Source organism: Oncorhynchus gorbuscha, linkage group LG24 (assembly GCF_021184085.1).
Source record: "Oncorhynchus gorbuscha isolate QuinsamMale2020 ecotype Even-year linkage group LG24, OgorEven_v1.0, whole genome shotgun sequence".
NCBI classification, from domain to species: domain Eukaryota; kingdom Metazoa; phylum Chordata; class Actinopteri; order Salmoniformes; family Salmonidae; genus Oncorhynchus; species Oncorhynchus gorbuscha.
In genome coordinates, this window is record NC_060196.1 from 16,441,395 (window position 1) to 16,457,426 (window position 16,032).

The window sequence follows — 16,032 nt, forward strand, 5'->3', positions numbered from 1 at the left end:
CCTCAGAAAAGCCTCAATTTGTTGAGGCATGGACTCTACAAAGTGTGGAAAGCGTTCCACAGGGATGCAGGCCAATGTTGACTCCAATGCTTCAAATCAAATCAAATGTTATTTGTCACATGCACCGAATACAACAACCTTACAGTGAAATGCTTACTTACCAGCCCTTAACCAACGAAAAAGAAAATACCAAAAAAATTAAAAGTAGAAAAAGTAAGAGATACAAAAAATCAATAATGAACCTTTGTAGCGCAGCGGAACCCCTCGACAACATTCCGCTCAAAAGGCAGCGCGCAAAATTCCAAAATATTTTTTAGAAGTATGTAACTTTCACACATTAAGTCCAATATAGCAAATGAAAGCCAAACATCTTGGTAATCTACCCATCATGTCAGATTTAAAAAAAATGCTTTACAGCTAAAGCACAACATATGATTATGTTAGTTCAGAGCCAAGTCAAAAAAACACAGCCATTTTCCAGCCAAAGATAGGAGTCACAAAAAGCAGAAATATAGATAAAATGAATCACTAACCTTTGATGATCTTCATCAGATGACGCTCATAGGACATCATGTTACACAATACATGTATGTTTTGTTCAATAATGTGCATATTTATATCCAAAAATCTCAGTTTACATTGGCGCGTTACGTGCAGTAATGTTTTGATTCCAAAACATCCGGTGATTTTGCAGAAATATTCATAATAAACATTGATAAAAGACACAAGTGGTATTCACAGAATTAAAGAGACTTCTCCTTAATGCAACCGCTGTGTCAGATTTTTTAAAAACTTTACGGAAAAAGCATTATCTGAGAACAGTGCTCAGAACCCAAAACAACTATTTCTAGTGCATCTTTAAATCTTTTGTCTTGCCCATTCACCCTCTTAATGGCACACATACACAATCCATGTATCAATTGTCTCAAGGCTTAAAAATCCTTCTTTAACCTGTCTCCTCCCTTTCATCTGCACTGCTTGAAGTGAATTTAACAAGTGGATTCACCTGGTGAGTGTCATGGAATGAGCAGGTGTTCCTAATGTTTTGTACACTGTGTATATCACAGATGTCAGAACAAGAACACAGTGATACAGTATTGTAACAAGATGTTTGAAGAACTTGTCGGTTCAACCCCATCACTCCAACCGTAAGATAGGATGTTTTTTTATTTATTGTTGCAGTTCAGTTTGACAACCTGTGTGTTTAGTACCCTGTGCTCTAAATGTTGTAGTGTCAAGGGCAATAAAGGCCCTGTTGGGACTAAAGATCTCTGAGAGGGCCGTTGGCCACGTTACACACAGACTGGGTTCAAATAATATTTGTTTTCTTTCAGACAATTTATCCGTGCCTGGACTATAGAACCTATCAAATTAACCCAAAATGTTCAACAATGCCCAACTGGCACTGCAGGCAGGCTGAAGCAAACGCTCAATGTATTTGAATAGCAAACCAATACTACTTGAACCCAGGTGATGTACTAGGAAAGAACAATAGAGAGTTGCAGAGTGGCGGAGGCTCCATTATACAGGTTAGGGATAAAACAGGGCAGACTCCTGGGAAAGAGAGAGAGAGGGACATGCAGTGCAGCACACACACAACACAACACACACACACAACACACACACACACAACGTCTCTAGGGACAGGCACTGTCAACATGCATCATGACATTAATCCTGCTCAGAGATAGAGAGGGAGGAAGAGAAAAGGAAAGGAGGAGAAGGTAGCATGGGGAGCAACAGATAAGGAGAGGCGAGGTACAGAGGAAATACACACGCATATCCATGTGACAACCAACCAAACTTCCTTTGAGCATCCAACTAATACCCTTTCCTGTAGTGTGTGTGTGTGTGTGTGTGTGCCTGTGCCTATGAGCGCACCTTCATCTGTGCATGTGTGCATGTGCCATTGTCTGTGTTTGTTTGTGTGTGTGTTTCTGAGTTCATACTGTATGTGTGTATGTTTTTGTGTGTGCATGCATGTACAGTGCATTATCCTCTCTAGGGTATGTGGGACGCTAGCGTCCCATCTGGCCAACATCCAGTGAGGTTGCAGAGCGCCAAATTCAATTACAGAAATGCTCATTATAAAAATTCAGAAAACAAAACATATTTTACATAGGTTTAAAGATGAACTTCTTGTTATACCAACCACAGTGTCATATTTATAAAATGCTTTTCGGCGAAAGCATACCTATCCCAGAACATACCTAGCCCAGAACATAGCCCAGTTGACAAATTATAACAAACAGTAACCAGCCAAGCAGAAGCGTTACAAAACTCAGAAATAGAGATGAAATGAATCCCTTACCTTTGATGATCTTCATATGGTGGCAATCAGAAGACATTCATTTACTCAATAAATGTTCCTTTTGTTCGATGAAGTCTCTTTATATCCAAAAACCTCTGTTTTGTTAGCGCGTTTTCTTCAGTAATCCACAGGCTCAAACTCAAATCCAAATTGTATCTGTAAAGTTCATAGAAACATGTCAACCGATGTTTATATTCCATCCTCAGGTTGTTTTTTTTAGCCTAAATTATCTATAATATTTCAACCGGACAATAACGTCGTCAATACAAAAGGTAAACAAGAAATGCACATGCGCCTGAAAAAATCTGCATCACGTTAGGGTCCACTCCTTCAGATTGGTCTTACTGTCTCATTTATAAGACTACAAGCCTGAAACGATTTCTAAAGACTGTTGACATCTAGTGCAAGGCATAGGAACTGCAAATGGAGTCCTAAGTCAATGGATACTGTAATGGCATTGAATAGAAAACTACAAAAACAAAAACAAAACTACTTCCTGAATGGATTTTTCTCAGGTTTTCACCTGCTAAATCAGTTGTTATACTCACAGACACTATTTTAGCAGTTTTGGAAACTTTAGAGTTTTCTATCCAAATCTACCAGTTATATGCATATAATATCTTCTGGGCCCGAGTAGCAGGCCGTTTAATTTGGACATGCTTTTCATCCAAAATTCCGAATGCTGCCCCCTACCCTAGAGAGGTTAAGAAAGTATTCAGACCCGTTCCCTTTTCCTACATTTTGTTACGTTACAGCCTTATTCTAAAATTGATAAAATATATAAAAAATCGTATCAATCTACAAACAATAACCCATAATGACAAAGTGAACACAGATTTTTAGATTTTTGTTGCAAATGTATTAAACATGGAAATAAGGTATCTGTTTTTTTATAAGTATTAAGACCCTTTGCTATGAGATTCGAAATTGAACTCAGGTGCATCCTGTTTCCATTGATCATCTTTGAGATGTTTCTAAAACATGATTTGGAGTCCACCTGTGGTAAATTCAATTGATTGTACATGATTTGGAAAGGCACACACCTGTCTATAAGGTCCCACGGTTGACTGCATGTCAGAGCAAAAACCAAGCCATGAAGTCAATGGAATTGTCCATAAAGCTCCGAGACAGGATTGTGTCGAGGCACAGATCTGGAGAAGGGTACCACAAAAATTATGCAGCATTGAAGGTCCCCAAGAACACAGCGGCCTCCATCATTCTTAAATGAAAGAAGTTTTAACCACCAAGACTCTTCCTAGAGCTGGTCACCCGGCCAAACTGAGCAATCGGTGGAAACGACTCTATTGTCTGATGAAACCAAGATTGAACTCTTTGGCTTGAATGTCAAGCGTCACGTTTGGAGGAAACCTTGCACCATCCCTAAGGTGAAGCGTGGTGACAGAATCATGCTGTGGGGATGGTTTTCAAAGGCAGGGACTGGGAGACTAGTCAGGACCGGGGGAAGGTTAACGGAGCAAAGTACAGAGAGATCCTTGATGAAAACCTGCTCCAGAGCACTCAGGACCTCAGACTGGGGTGAAAGTTCACCTTCCAACAGGACAATGGCCCTATGTACACAGCCAAGACAATGCAGGAGTGGCTTCATGATGAGTCTCTGAATGCCCCTTGAAACCGATCTAACATCTTTGGAGAGACCTGAAAATAGCTGTTCAGCGATGTTCCCCATCCAACCTATTCTTTATAAATTAGCAAAAATGTCTACAAACCTGTTTTTGCTTTGTCATTATGAGATATTGTGTGTAGATTGGGGGGGGATAGGGCTGTAATGTAACAAAATGTGGAAAAAGTCAAGGGGTCTGAATACTTTCCGAATGCACTGTATACGTTTGTGCTGCACAAGTGTGTGTTATTTGCTCATGTAATTGTGTGTCACCCACCAGCGTGGGCGAGAATATTCTGGATGACCTGCTGTCCCGCATGGAGCAGTATGCCACCAACCTGGAGGAGGTGGTCAGCGAGCGCACCGCCCAGCTCCTGGAGGAGAAGAGGAGGGCCGAGGGCCTCCTCACCCAGATGTTGCCACGGTAACACACTCCCACACACACTTGTCTCCTTTTGGTTTCGATGCAGATGAGGAAAGAAGGTTTGTCGATTGTAAACGAGCAACCTTAAAAAAAAAAAATCTTCTGTCTTTATTTCTCTCTTTGTGTCTGTCTTTCTTTTTTGCAGTGTTCATGTCTGCCTCTCCTTTGGCTAACAGCCTGTCTTGTGGACACCTGGGTGGGGGTGGATGACAACATCATCTTGTGTATATGAAACACCAGAGTATCATTGTCCACTTTTAGAAGCAGTGAGAAGTTAATGCGATCCCTCCATGTTTGTGTGTGTGTATGTGTGCGAGTGCTTCTGTCTGTCTGTGTGTGTCTGTTTTAGATTTGGTTTCTGTATTTATAGATCGGTGGCTGTCCAGCTGATTGCTGGGAAGACGGTGCGGGCGGAAACCTACGACTCTGTCACCATCTATTTCAGTGACATCGAAGGATTCACCGCCATGTCAGCCAGTCTCACGCCAATGCAGGTAGTCAGATGACCTTTAACTTCCTGTCTCCGCACACTGAAAGGGGAACTAGATCTCGAGGGTGCATGTGTCTAAAATGGGGTTATAGGACTCTGGTCAATGTACTGCACTTTATAGGGCAGTGATATTCAAACTATTTCAACAGCGGAGACCTGGGGACTCAGATCTCATTACACAACCTTAAAATCGATACATTTAGATTTTTACATCAACAAATAACCTTCAATTCAATGCATTCTCAAACATTTTTGTATATTGCCCCATACAATAACATGTACTCTTGTTCTCCCTAAATTATATGTTTTTTTATTTGGCGACCGCACTGCAGTTCCCCCGCGACCCCATGAGGGGACCTCGACTTTGAATATATAGGGAATAAGGTGCCATTTGGGACACAGACTTTAATGAATTAAAATAGAAAGATGAGAAGAGCTACAATGCCTTCAGAAAGTATTCACACCCCTTGACCTTTTCCATATTTTGTTGTGTTACAACCTGAATTTAAAATGGATTTAACTGAGATTTTGTGTCACTAATCTACACACAGTACCCCATCGTTACTAAGTGGAATTATGTTTTTAGAAATGTTTACAAATAAATAAAAAATTAAAAGCTGAAATGTCTTAAGTGTCAGTAAGTGTTCAACCCATAGTCCAAGTACTCAAAAGTGGAGCTGCAGTTTTTGTGGTATGCGTGTGTCTTTCGCATTGGAGAGAGGTCTGGGAGGGAGCACCTGTACTGTCACGGACATCAGAACACATCATAAGACATCATACATTAAATGCATTAAATAATACATTAAAAACACATTCAAAATGCATTTATAGCACATCGTAAGCCATTCATAACATCAAAATGCATTCGTAACACATTTATAAGACATCAAAAGACATTCGTAACACATCGAAGACATTGCAGAAACCCTGTTCTCTTTTATTTGAACAGCAGCTGAAACAGGATACATCCTTCCTCACATTAAGCTGGGTTTTCTGTAGCTTTCTGCATTAGTACCCTTTTCACACTATTGACCAACCCGAATGGTACTGTGCTGGCTGGGACATTTTCTTTTCACAATGTCCTTTCCCACACAGTTCCGAATCCAGTATCAATGCTTTGCTCTTCTCAGTAGTGTCTGTATAGATGCACATACTGTGCATCTCAAACATCCCATCTATTGCCATACTTTTGACCAGAACCCTATGGACACTAAATAGAGAATCCGGTGCCATTTGGAACGCAGGAATTGGCTGTAGTTAAACGATACTGTAGCATACTATGATAAAAGGGATACAGACAGACAGTGTATTGATATTTCCCCTGGGGGCTGATGCTATTACTGGGTCAGTCACTTGTAACCTAAGGTGTCAGACTCAAACAAAGAGTGGAACTGACGCATAGACGCCTGATATTTCTGGATGTAACACACACAGCTGCATCTCAGCGGAAAATGTTTGTCACCTCCATGTATATTTCTGTGTGTGTGTGCATTAGCGGTGCTTAGGTCAAATCTATGGGGATGCCAAGCCAGTAAAAAAAGCAATATTACAACCTATGTTGTGGCGTTTGTGCCGTTTGCTCTATAACCCATTAGTTCATATACCACCGTGATATACAATGAGGCCGTGACAACAAAAAGAGAACAGTCACACAGTGGAGGAACAAATTCAACTTCAGATACGTCACAAAACTGGAGGGCAACATCTGTCCGGTGAAGTCCACCAAGCAAATATTGCATTTAACGAACAGTTATATGACCGGTAACATCGTCAAGCAAGTTCATGTTTTCGACAGTTTACTTCAAAGTATTCAGACCCCGTGACTTTTTCCACATTTTGTTATGTTACCGACGTATTCTAAAATGGATTTAAAAAATATATATACTGCTCAAAAAAATAAAGGGAACACTTAAACAACACAATGTAACTCCATGTCAATCACACTTCTGTGAAATCAAACTGTCCACTTAGGAAGCAGCACTGATTGACAATACATTTCACATGCTGTTGTGCAAATGGAATAGACAACAGGTGGAAATTACAGGCAATTAGCAAGACACCCCCATTAAAGGAGTGGTTCTGCAGGTGGTGACCACAGACCACTTCTCAGTTCCTATGCTTCCTGGCTGATGTTTTGGTCACTTTTGAAAGCTGGTGGTGCTTTCACTCTAGTGGTAGCATAAGACAGAGTCTACAACCCACACAAGCTCATCCAATATGGCACATCAATGCGAGCTGTGGAAAGAAGGTTTGCTGTGTCTGTCAGCGTAGTGTCCAGAGCATGGAGGCGCTACCAGGAGACAGGCCAGTACATCAGGAGACGTGGAGGAGACCGTAGGAGGGCAACAACCCAGCACCAGGACTGCTACCTCTGCCTTTGTGCAAGGAGGAGCAGGAGGAGCACTGCAAGAGCCCTGCAAAATGACCTCCAGCAGGCCACAAATGTGCATGTGTCTGCTCAAACGGTCAGAAACAGACTCCATGAGGGTAGTATGAGGGCCTGACGACCACAGGTGTGTTGTGATTACAGCCCAACACCGTGCAGGACGTTTAGCATTTGCCAGTGAATACCAAGATTGGCAAATTCGCCACTGGCGCCCTGTGCTCTTCACAGATGAAAGCAGGTTCACACTGAGCACATGTGACAGACGTGACAGAGTCTGGAGATGCCGTGGAGAACGTTCTGCTGCCTGCAACATCCTCCAGCATGACCGGTTTGGCGGTGGGTCAGTCATGGTGTGGGGTGGCATTTCTTTGGGGGGGCCACACAGCCCTCCATGTGCTCGCCAGAGGTAGCCCGACTGCCATTAGGTAACGAGATGAGATCCTCAGACCGCTTGTGAGACCATATGCTGGTGCGGTTGTCCCTGCGTTCCTCCTAATGCAAGACAATGCTAGACGTCATGTGGCTGGAGTGTGTCAGCAGTTCCTGCAAGAGGAAGGCATTGATGCTATGGACTGGCCCGCCCGTTCCCCAGACCTGAATCCAATTGAGCACATGTGGGACATCATGTCTCGCTCCATCCACCAACGCCACGTTGCACCACAGACTGTCCAGGAGTTGGCGGATGCTTTAGTCCAGGTCCGGGTCTGCTACCTCATCAGGAGCATGCCCAGGCGTTGTAGGGAGGTCATACAGGCACGTGGAGGCCACACACACTACTGAGCCTCATTTTGACATTACATCAAAGTTGGATCAGCCTGTAGTGTGGTTTTCCACTTTAATTTTGAGTGGGATTCCAAATCCAGACCTCCATGGGTTGATACATTTGATTTCCATTGATCAATTTTGTGTGATTTTGTTGTCAGCACATTCAACTATGTAAAGAAAAAAGTATTTAATAAGAATTTTTCATTCATTCAGATCTAGGATGTGTTATTTTACTGTTCCCTTTATTTTTTTGAGCAGTGTATATGTCAGCAATCTACACACCATACCCCATAATGACAAATCAAAAACGTTTAAAAAAAACAATATTTTTGCAAATTTATGATTGAAAAAAAAAACAGAAATACATTATTTATGTAAATATTAAGACCCTTTGCTATGCGGATCGAGATTGAGCTCAGGTGCAAACTGTTTCCATCGATCATCCTTGAGATGTTCCTACAAGTTGATTAGAGTCCACCTGTGTTAAATTCAATTGATTAGACATGATTTGGAAAAGGTACCACAGTTGACAGTGCATATCACAGCAAAAACCAAGCCATGAAGTCGAAGGAATTGTCCGTAGAGCTCCGAGACAGGAGCTTTCCTATGAACAATCGGGGAAGAGGGTTTGGTCAGGGAGGTGACCAAGAACCCAAATGGTCACTCTGACAGAGCTCCAGAGTTCCTCTGTGGAGATGGGAAAACCTTCCAGAAGGACAACCATTTCTGCACCACTTCACCAATCAGGCCTTTATGGTAGAGTGGCCAGACGGAAGCCACTACTCAGTAAAAGGCACCTGACAGCCCACTTGGAGTTTGCCAAAAGGCACCTAAAAACATGATTCTCTGGTCTGATGAAACCAAGATTGAACTCTTTGGCCTGAATGCCAAGCATCACGTCTGGAGGAAACCTGGCACCATTACTACAGTGAAGCACGGTGGTAGCAGCATCATGCTATGTAGATATTTTACAGTGACAGGGACTGGGAGACTGGTCAGGATCGAGGGAAAGATGTATGGAGCAAAGTACAGAGAGATCATTGATAAAAACCTGCTCCAGAGTGCTCAGAACCTCATAATGGGTCGACGGTTCACCTTCCAACAGGAAAACGACCCTAAGCACACAGCCAAGACAACACATGAGTAGCTTCGGGACAAGACTCTGAATGTCCTTGAGTGGCCCAGCCAGAGCCCAGACTTGAGAGCCCAGAACATCTCTGGAGAGACCTGGAAATAGCTGTGCAGCAACTCTCCCAATCCAACCTGACAGAGCTTGAGAGGATCCACAGAGAAGAATGGGAGAAACTCCACAAATACAGATGTGCCAAGCTTGTAGCATCACACCCAAGAAGACTCGAGGCTGTAGTCGCTGCCAAAGGTGCTTCAAAGTACTGAGGAAAGAGTTTGAATGATAAATTAGCAAACATTTCTAAAAACCTGTGTTTGCTTTGTCATAATGTTCTGTGTAGATTGATGAGGGAAAAAAACTATTCAATCTATTTTAGAATAAGGCTGTAACGTAACAATATAATCTACGTAAAAATGTAGAAAAGTCTAGGGGTCTGAATACTTTCTGAAAGGCACTGTATAACTACTGGAGTTACTGTAAGTCATCACAAAGACAACAGGAGCACTGCCTCTGCTATTCCAGCACTATTTACACTTAAACATTTAAACATCATCAAATCAACAAGGCTGTATATGCTCAGTTAAATACATTGAAAGCAAACTTAATGATTCCAAAAACAATTTAGTCCAATCAGTGTTGCTAAATATCACTTGGCTGTCCATGGTACTGATTTCTCTCTGTGTGTGTGTGTGTGTGTGTGTGTGTGTGTGTGTGTGTGTGTGTGTGTGTGTGTGTGTGTGTGTGTGTGTGTGTGTGTGTGTGTGTGTGTGTGTGTGTGTGTGTGTGTGTGTGTGTGTGTGTGTGTGTGTGTGTGTGTGTGTGTGTGTGTGTGCAAGTAAAAACATTTTTTTTTTGACTCACCTACTTGTAGACTAGTTGAACGCCAATGCCATCCTCCATTCTTTAGTGTTGGCAAAACGGTCCATGGTTCTGTCATACAGTATGATTTTAGTTTTCATACGCTACCTAGCTAAAATGCCTGCTAGCCTAACTTACTCGCGTGGGCAACAATCAACCGGCTAAGTTAACTAGCTAGTTAACGTTAGCCAACTAGGCAGTCTGCTTGAACTAATAACACACAAACAATTATGCTTTTTTTGACTTCATTGAACACACCGTGTAAACATTCACAGTGCAGTGTGGAAAAAATATGTGAACCCTTGGATTTAATACCTGGTTAACCTCAACCAAACGTTTTCTATATTTGCGGATCAGAGCTGCACAACGGTCAGGAGGAATTTTGGACCATTCCTCTTTACAAAACTGTTTCAGTTCAGCAAAATTCTTGGGATGTCTGGTGTGAACCGCTCTCTTGAGGTCATGCCACAGCATCTCAATTGGGTTGAGGTCAGGATTCTGACTGGGCCACTCCAGAAGGCGTATTTTCTTCGGTTGAAGCCATTCTGTTGTTGATTTACTTCTGTGTTTTGGGACGTTGTCCTGTTGCATCACACAACTTCTGTTGAGCTTCAGTTGGGCTTCAGTTGGCGGACAGATGGCCTCCTGCAAAATTTCTTGAAAAACTTGGGAATTCATTTTTCCATCAATGATAGCAAGCTATCCAGGCCCTGAAGCAGCAAAGCAGCCCCAAACCATGATGCTCCCTCCACCATACTTTACATTTGGGATGATGTTTTGATGTTGGTGTGCTGTGCCTTTTTTTCTTCACAGAGTGTTGTGTGTTCCTTCTAAACAACTCAACTGTAGTTTTATCAGTCCACAGAATATGTTGCCAGTAGCGCTGTGGAACATCCAGGTGCACTTTTGCAAACTTCAGACGTGCAGCAATATTTTTTTATGGACAGCAGTGGCTTCTTCCGTCGTGTCCTCCCATGAACACCATTATTTTTTAGTGTTTTACGTATCGTGGACTCATCAACAGAGATGTTGGCATGTTCCAGAGATTTCTGTAAATCTTTAGCTGACACTGGGATTCTTCTTAACCTCATTAAGCATTCTGCACTGTGCTCTTGCAGTCATCTTTGCAGGATGGCCACTCCTAGGGAGAGTAGCAACAGTGCTGAACTTTCTCCATTTATAGACAATTCGTCTTCCCGTGGACTGATGAACATCAAGGCTTTTAACGATACTTTTGTAACCCTTTCCAGCTTTATGCAAGTCAACAATTCTTAATCTTAGGTCTTCTAATATCTCTTGTTCGAGGCATGGTTCACATCAGGCAATGATTCTTGTGAATAGCAAACTCAAATTTTGTGAGTTTTTTTATAGAGCAAGGCAGCTCTAACCAACATCTCCAATCTCGTCTCATTGATTGGACTCCAGGTTAGCTGACTCCTGACTCCAATTAGCTTTTGGAGAAGTCCTTAACCTAGGTTTTCATATACTTTTTCCAACCTACACTGTGAATGTTTAAATGATCTATTCAATATAGGCAAGAAAAATACAATAATTTGTGTGTTATTAGTTTAAGCACACTATGTTTGTCTTTTGTTGTGACTTAGATGAAGATCAGATCAAATTTGATGACCAATGTATGCAGAAATACAGGTAATTCCTAAGGGTTCGCATACTTTTTCTTGCCACTGTACATATGTAACTTCAAATTCTCAGGCCAGTGGCACAATATATGAATTTATGGTTAGATCGGAATCTCTGTCATAAATCATTGGCCTGGACAGAGAATGAAGTCAAAACCACAAGGCCAAATCCAGATCTCCATCTATGGCTTAGGAATAGGCCGATTTAGCAAGCTAGCTAATGCAGGACATCAACACAAGCAGACCAGAAACAGACACGTTTTTTTGACCATTATGATGTTTTGCTTAGGATGTGATTTGATTGGTGTGAAGCCAAATCCAAACTGACCTCTTCTGGGGGTGATTTGCTGCGCCAGGACAACCCACAGTTGAGCTCAGCTCAATGCTGATTGGCTAATTATTTTATAGATGTTTTTCTCAAGGGAGGCCAAATGAAAATGATGAACACAGAGAGATGAAAGTGAAATTATTATCAATACATTTTTATTGATCAAATATTTGAGGAAGCTTGGCTTCCCTTGGCAACCATGAATACACACCGCTGTGTGTGTGTGTGTGTTCATATATAGGATCTTAATTTGATCACCATGTTGCAGAAGAACTACCCTAACTTGTAGTGTATTTGAGGTTTAAAAAGGCTACTGAAGTTTGTAATCAACCCCCACAAAAATGTATATTAATTATAATCTGCATAATAATTCATATTTTTGGTTGCTGCGGGATTATTTTCCTGCTGTAGTGAACTGGCTCAAATTAAGATCTTACATCTGTGTTCATGCATGTGGGATGAAACCGAAAAATTCCTCAATGCTGAAAGTTTCTTTCCCTTTAGGTGGTGAACGTGCTGAATGACCTGTACACGTACTTTGACAATATCATCGACCACCACGATGTTTACAAGGTAGACCAACAATCCACAGATGTAGGATCTTAATTTGATCACTATTTTGTTGCTGAGAATGTTCCAGCACAGCAGGAAATGCAAAATGTGGTGTATTTGAGTTTTAAAAGGGCTTCTAAAGTTTGTATTTCCACTTTGAAATTTCAGACTTGATTTCCCCTAATGAAAAATGTATCAACCCCTACAAAAATGTCCATTAATTATAATCCGCATATTAATTCACATTTGCTGAAATTAAGATCCTACATCTATATTGCTTGTTAAATGGTTTCCATGTGTTTGATGCCATTCCATAGCTCCGTTCCGGCCATTATTGGGAGCCGTTCTCCCCTCAGCAGCCTCCTGTGCTGTATAGATTGTAAATGTACTGTTCAATGTGTGTAATGTTGTATGCATGTAATATGTCTGTTTTTACCTTTTTACCCTGTAGACCAGAGCGCTGAAGTCTAATTGTCATTTTGTGACAATAAAATGATCTTATCTCCTTGATCTGAGTGGGATCGACATGGACTACTGTCCCATCAAAATGGATAACCTTTACCATGCTCTTTTTTCAGGTGGAGACCATAGGCGACGCGTACATGGTGGTATCTGGCCTGCCCATTAGAAACGGGGACGACCATGCGAAGGAGATCGCCCGCATGTCTCTGGCAGTGGTGCGGGGCATGAGACAGTACAACAGTCCACACGTGCCCCAGCAGCAGCTCAAAGTCCGCATTGGACTCCACTCAGGTACAAAGCACATCCTAAACTAAGATAAGCTGTAGTCTTAAGGATAAGAAACACCCTAACGAACGTCGGCCATCCGCAGTAGATCATCTGCTGGGTTTTTGATGAAGTGTGGCGATTTCATCATGTAGAATCGTTGGGAAATGAACAGGAAATGTTGTTTTGTGGTCAGAGGCGATAGGACAGCCAACCGCTTCGAACTGTTCGCCAGCACACCCTGTTTTGGCCTTTAAAAATCTGTCTCTCAGGTCCATGTGTGGCTGGTGTAGTGGGGCTGAAGATGCCCCGGTTCTGTTTGTTCGGAGACACGGTTAACACTGCCTCGCGGATGGAGTCACACGGCTCACGTAAGCTCACAGCACGACTTTCTATACTATCAAAAAATGTCTCCCTTCATTCAAAATGTCTACAAGGAAAATATGCAATTCACATACTAAATAAAGGCTTTTAGGAGTTAAAGCTGGAGTGCCTTCACTGCCTCGAATGAAATATATATATTTTATTGCCAAAAAAGGAATATCATTTTTATTTTATTGCCTTTCATCCAAAGTGCACCCTTCCTAATACTCTGATAATGAACCCTGTATGCTACAGAAAGAAGCATTCCTACTACCACCAACCATTCTCTTCAGGATTCATTATGTCTCTGCTGTTCTCAAAGGTTCTTGAAACCACTGCATTCCCGAATTGGTGCTTTTGCCAAAATCAAAACCTAACATTCCGTGTAGAGGGTCGGCACTCCAAAAAGAGAGTGGCTATTTGATGATATTTATTCATTTCAAAGGCGACAAGAGTAAAACAGACATTTTGGCTGTAAGGTCATCGTCAGTGTTTGTGAAAGTGTTTTATTGTCCTCTTCAGCATTGAAGATCCATGTGAGCAGCTCCACTAAAGCTCTCCTGGACACATTTAGGACGTTCCGCTGTGAGCTGAGAGGAGACATCCACATGAAGGTACAGGAGCTCACACAGAAATATCATAGAGGGACACTCTTCACCTACACACCCACAACATCCTGCTCTTAGGCCTACCTCTAAACCACCATCTCTGACATCAGCGAAATGAAATCATGGTTTCAAAAATAATGGGTTGTCTTTTTAGGTTGTGACTTGTGAGCATAAAGACACATTTCCTGTGAGTTAATGGACATTAAAGTACATCTTATCGTACCTTATCTTATATCGTTAGTGATATAACCAGGGGTCGTGTCCAAGTGAGGGGAGACGATTCTAAAAACTCTGATGTAATAACCTGATACAAATATGTTTCCCCTATAGCTTGGTGAGATGGCTTTAGGTATATGCACTGGTTCAGGCTAACAAAGCATATACAAGTAGACCAATTCCGCTAGGACTTTGCAGATCATTCTGTAGATGGAGAAGAAGATAAATCCAAATTAAACAAATGGGTTACTGCTTTTTGTATGACCCCTTATCTCCTCTAATTTGTATCTATTAAGGAGGATACACAAAAGCATACAAAGCATGCAACATGTTTGTGAAGTAGTGGCCATTTTAGTTGATTGGCCACAGCTGGGGCATGGGATAAAAATAAGTTTGGCTGCTTTTGACAGCTTTTTATATTGAAGGCAATTTCGAAGTTTGTCCACTAAAAATGTTCCCTCTCTTTGTTTTATTGCAGGGGAAGGGGCTTGTGAGGACGTTCTGGCTTTTGGGAGAAGACCAATGAAAATGTTATGTTTTCAGTAATTTGATTTGGTCCGTCTCTCAGGAGTAAAGATCAAATCTAAAAAAAAAATATAAAAAAATCTGATATACAGTTGATGTCGGAAGTTTATGTACACTTAGGTTGGAGTCATTAAAACTCGTTTTTCAACCACTCCACAAATGTCTTGTTAACAAACTGTAGTTTTGGCAAGTCGGTTAGGACATCTACTTTGTGCATGACACAAGTCATTTTTCCAACAAATGTTCACAAACAGATTATTTCACTTATAATTCACTGTATCACAATTCCAGTGGGCCAGACGTTTACATACACTAAGTTGACTGTGCCTTTAAACAGCTTGTAAAATTCCAGAAAATTATGTCATGGCTTTAGAAGTTTCTGATAGGCCAATTTGAGTCAATTGGAGGTGTACCTGTGGATGTATTTCAAGGCCTACCTTCAAACTCAGTGCCTCTGCTTGACATCATGGGAAAATCAAAGAAATCAGCCAAGACCTCAGAAAGAAATTGTAGACCTCCACAAGTCTGGTTCATCCTTGGGAGCAATTTCCAAACGCCTGAAGGTACCACATTCATCTGTACAAACAATAGTACGCAAGTATAAACACCATGGGACCAAGCAGCCGTCATACCGCTCAGGAAGGAGACGCGTTCTGCCTCCTAGATATGAACGTACTTTGGTGCGAAAAGTGCAAGTCAATCCCAGAACAACAGAAAAGGACCTCTTGAAGATGCTGCAGGTAACAGGTACAAAAGTATCTATTTCCTCAGTAATACAAGTCCTATATCGACATAACCTGAAAGGCCGCTCAGCAAAGAAGAAGCCACTGCTCCAAAACCTCCATAAAAAAGCCAGACTACGGTTTGCAACTGCACATGGGGACAAAGATTGTACTTTTTTGGAGAAATGTCCTCTGGTCTGATGAAACAAAATTAGAACTGTTTGGCCATAATGAGTATCATCATGTTTGGAGAAAAAAGAGGGAGGCTTGCAAGCCGAAGAACACTATCCCAACCGTGAATCACGGGGGTGGAAGAATCATGTTTTGGGGGTGCTTTACTGCAGGAGGGACTGGTGCACTTCACAAAA

At 41.7% G+C, this 16,032-nt stretch overlaps 1 protein-coding gene across 4 annotated transcripts in view; it reads left to right on the forward strand.

Moving 5' to 3' along the window:
* si:dkey-37g12.1 (atrial natriuretic peptide receptor 1) overlaps positions 1-15,033 on the forward strand; it is a 32,470-nt gene extending 17,437 nt beyond the window's left edge. Inside the window, exons 21-27 of one of the 4 annotated variants that reach the window (XM_046325284.1) lie at positions 4,213-4,356; positions 4,706-4,850; positions 12,457-12,525; positions 13,083-13,257; positions 13,503-13,601; positions 14,116-14,207; positions 14,896-15,033. In XM_046325284.1, coding sequence (XP_046181240.1) covers positions 4,213-4,356; positions 4,706-4,850; positions 12,457-12,525; positions 13,083-13,257; positions 13,503-13,601; positions 14,116-14,207; positions 14,896-14,943 — 772 coding nt within the window. In that variant the 3' untranslated portion in view covers positions 14,944-15,033. The remainder of the gene's footprint in view (positions 1-4,212; positions 4,357-4,705; positions 4,851-12,456; positions 12,526-13,082; positions 13,258-13,502; positions 13,602-14,115; positions 14,208-14,895) is intronic. The other 3 variants (XM_046325285.1, XM_046325286.1, XM_046325287.1) reach the window with 3 other exon arrangements.
* Positions 15,034-16,032: the final 999 nt, after the last annotated feature.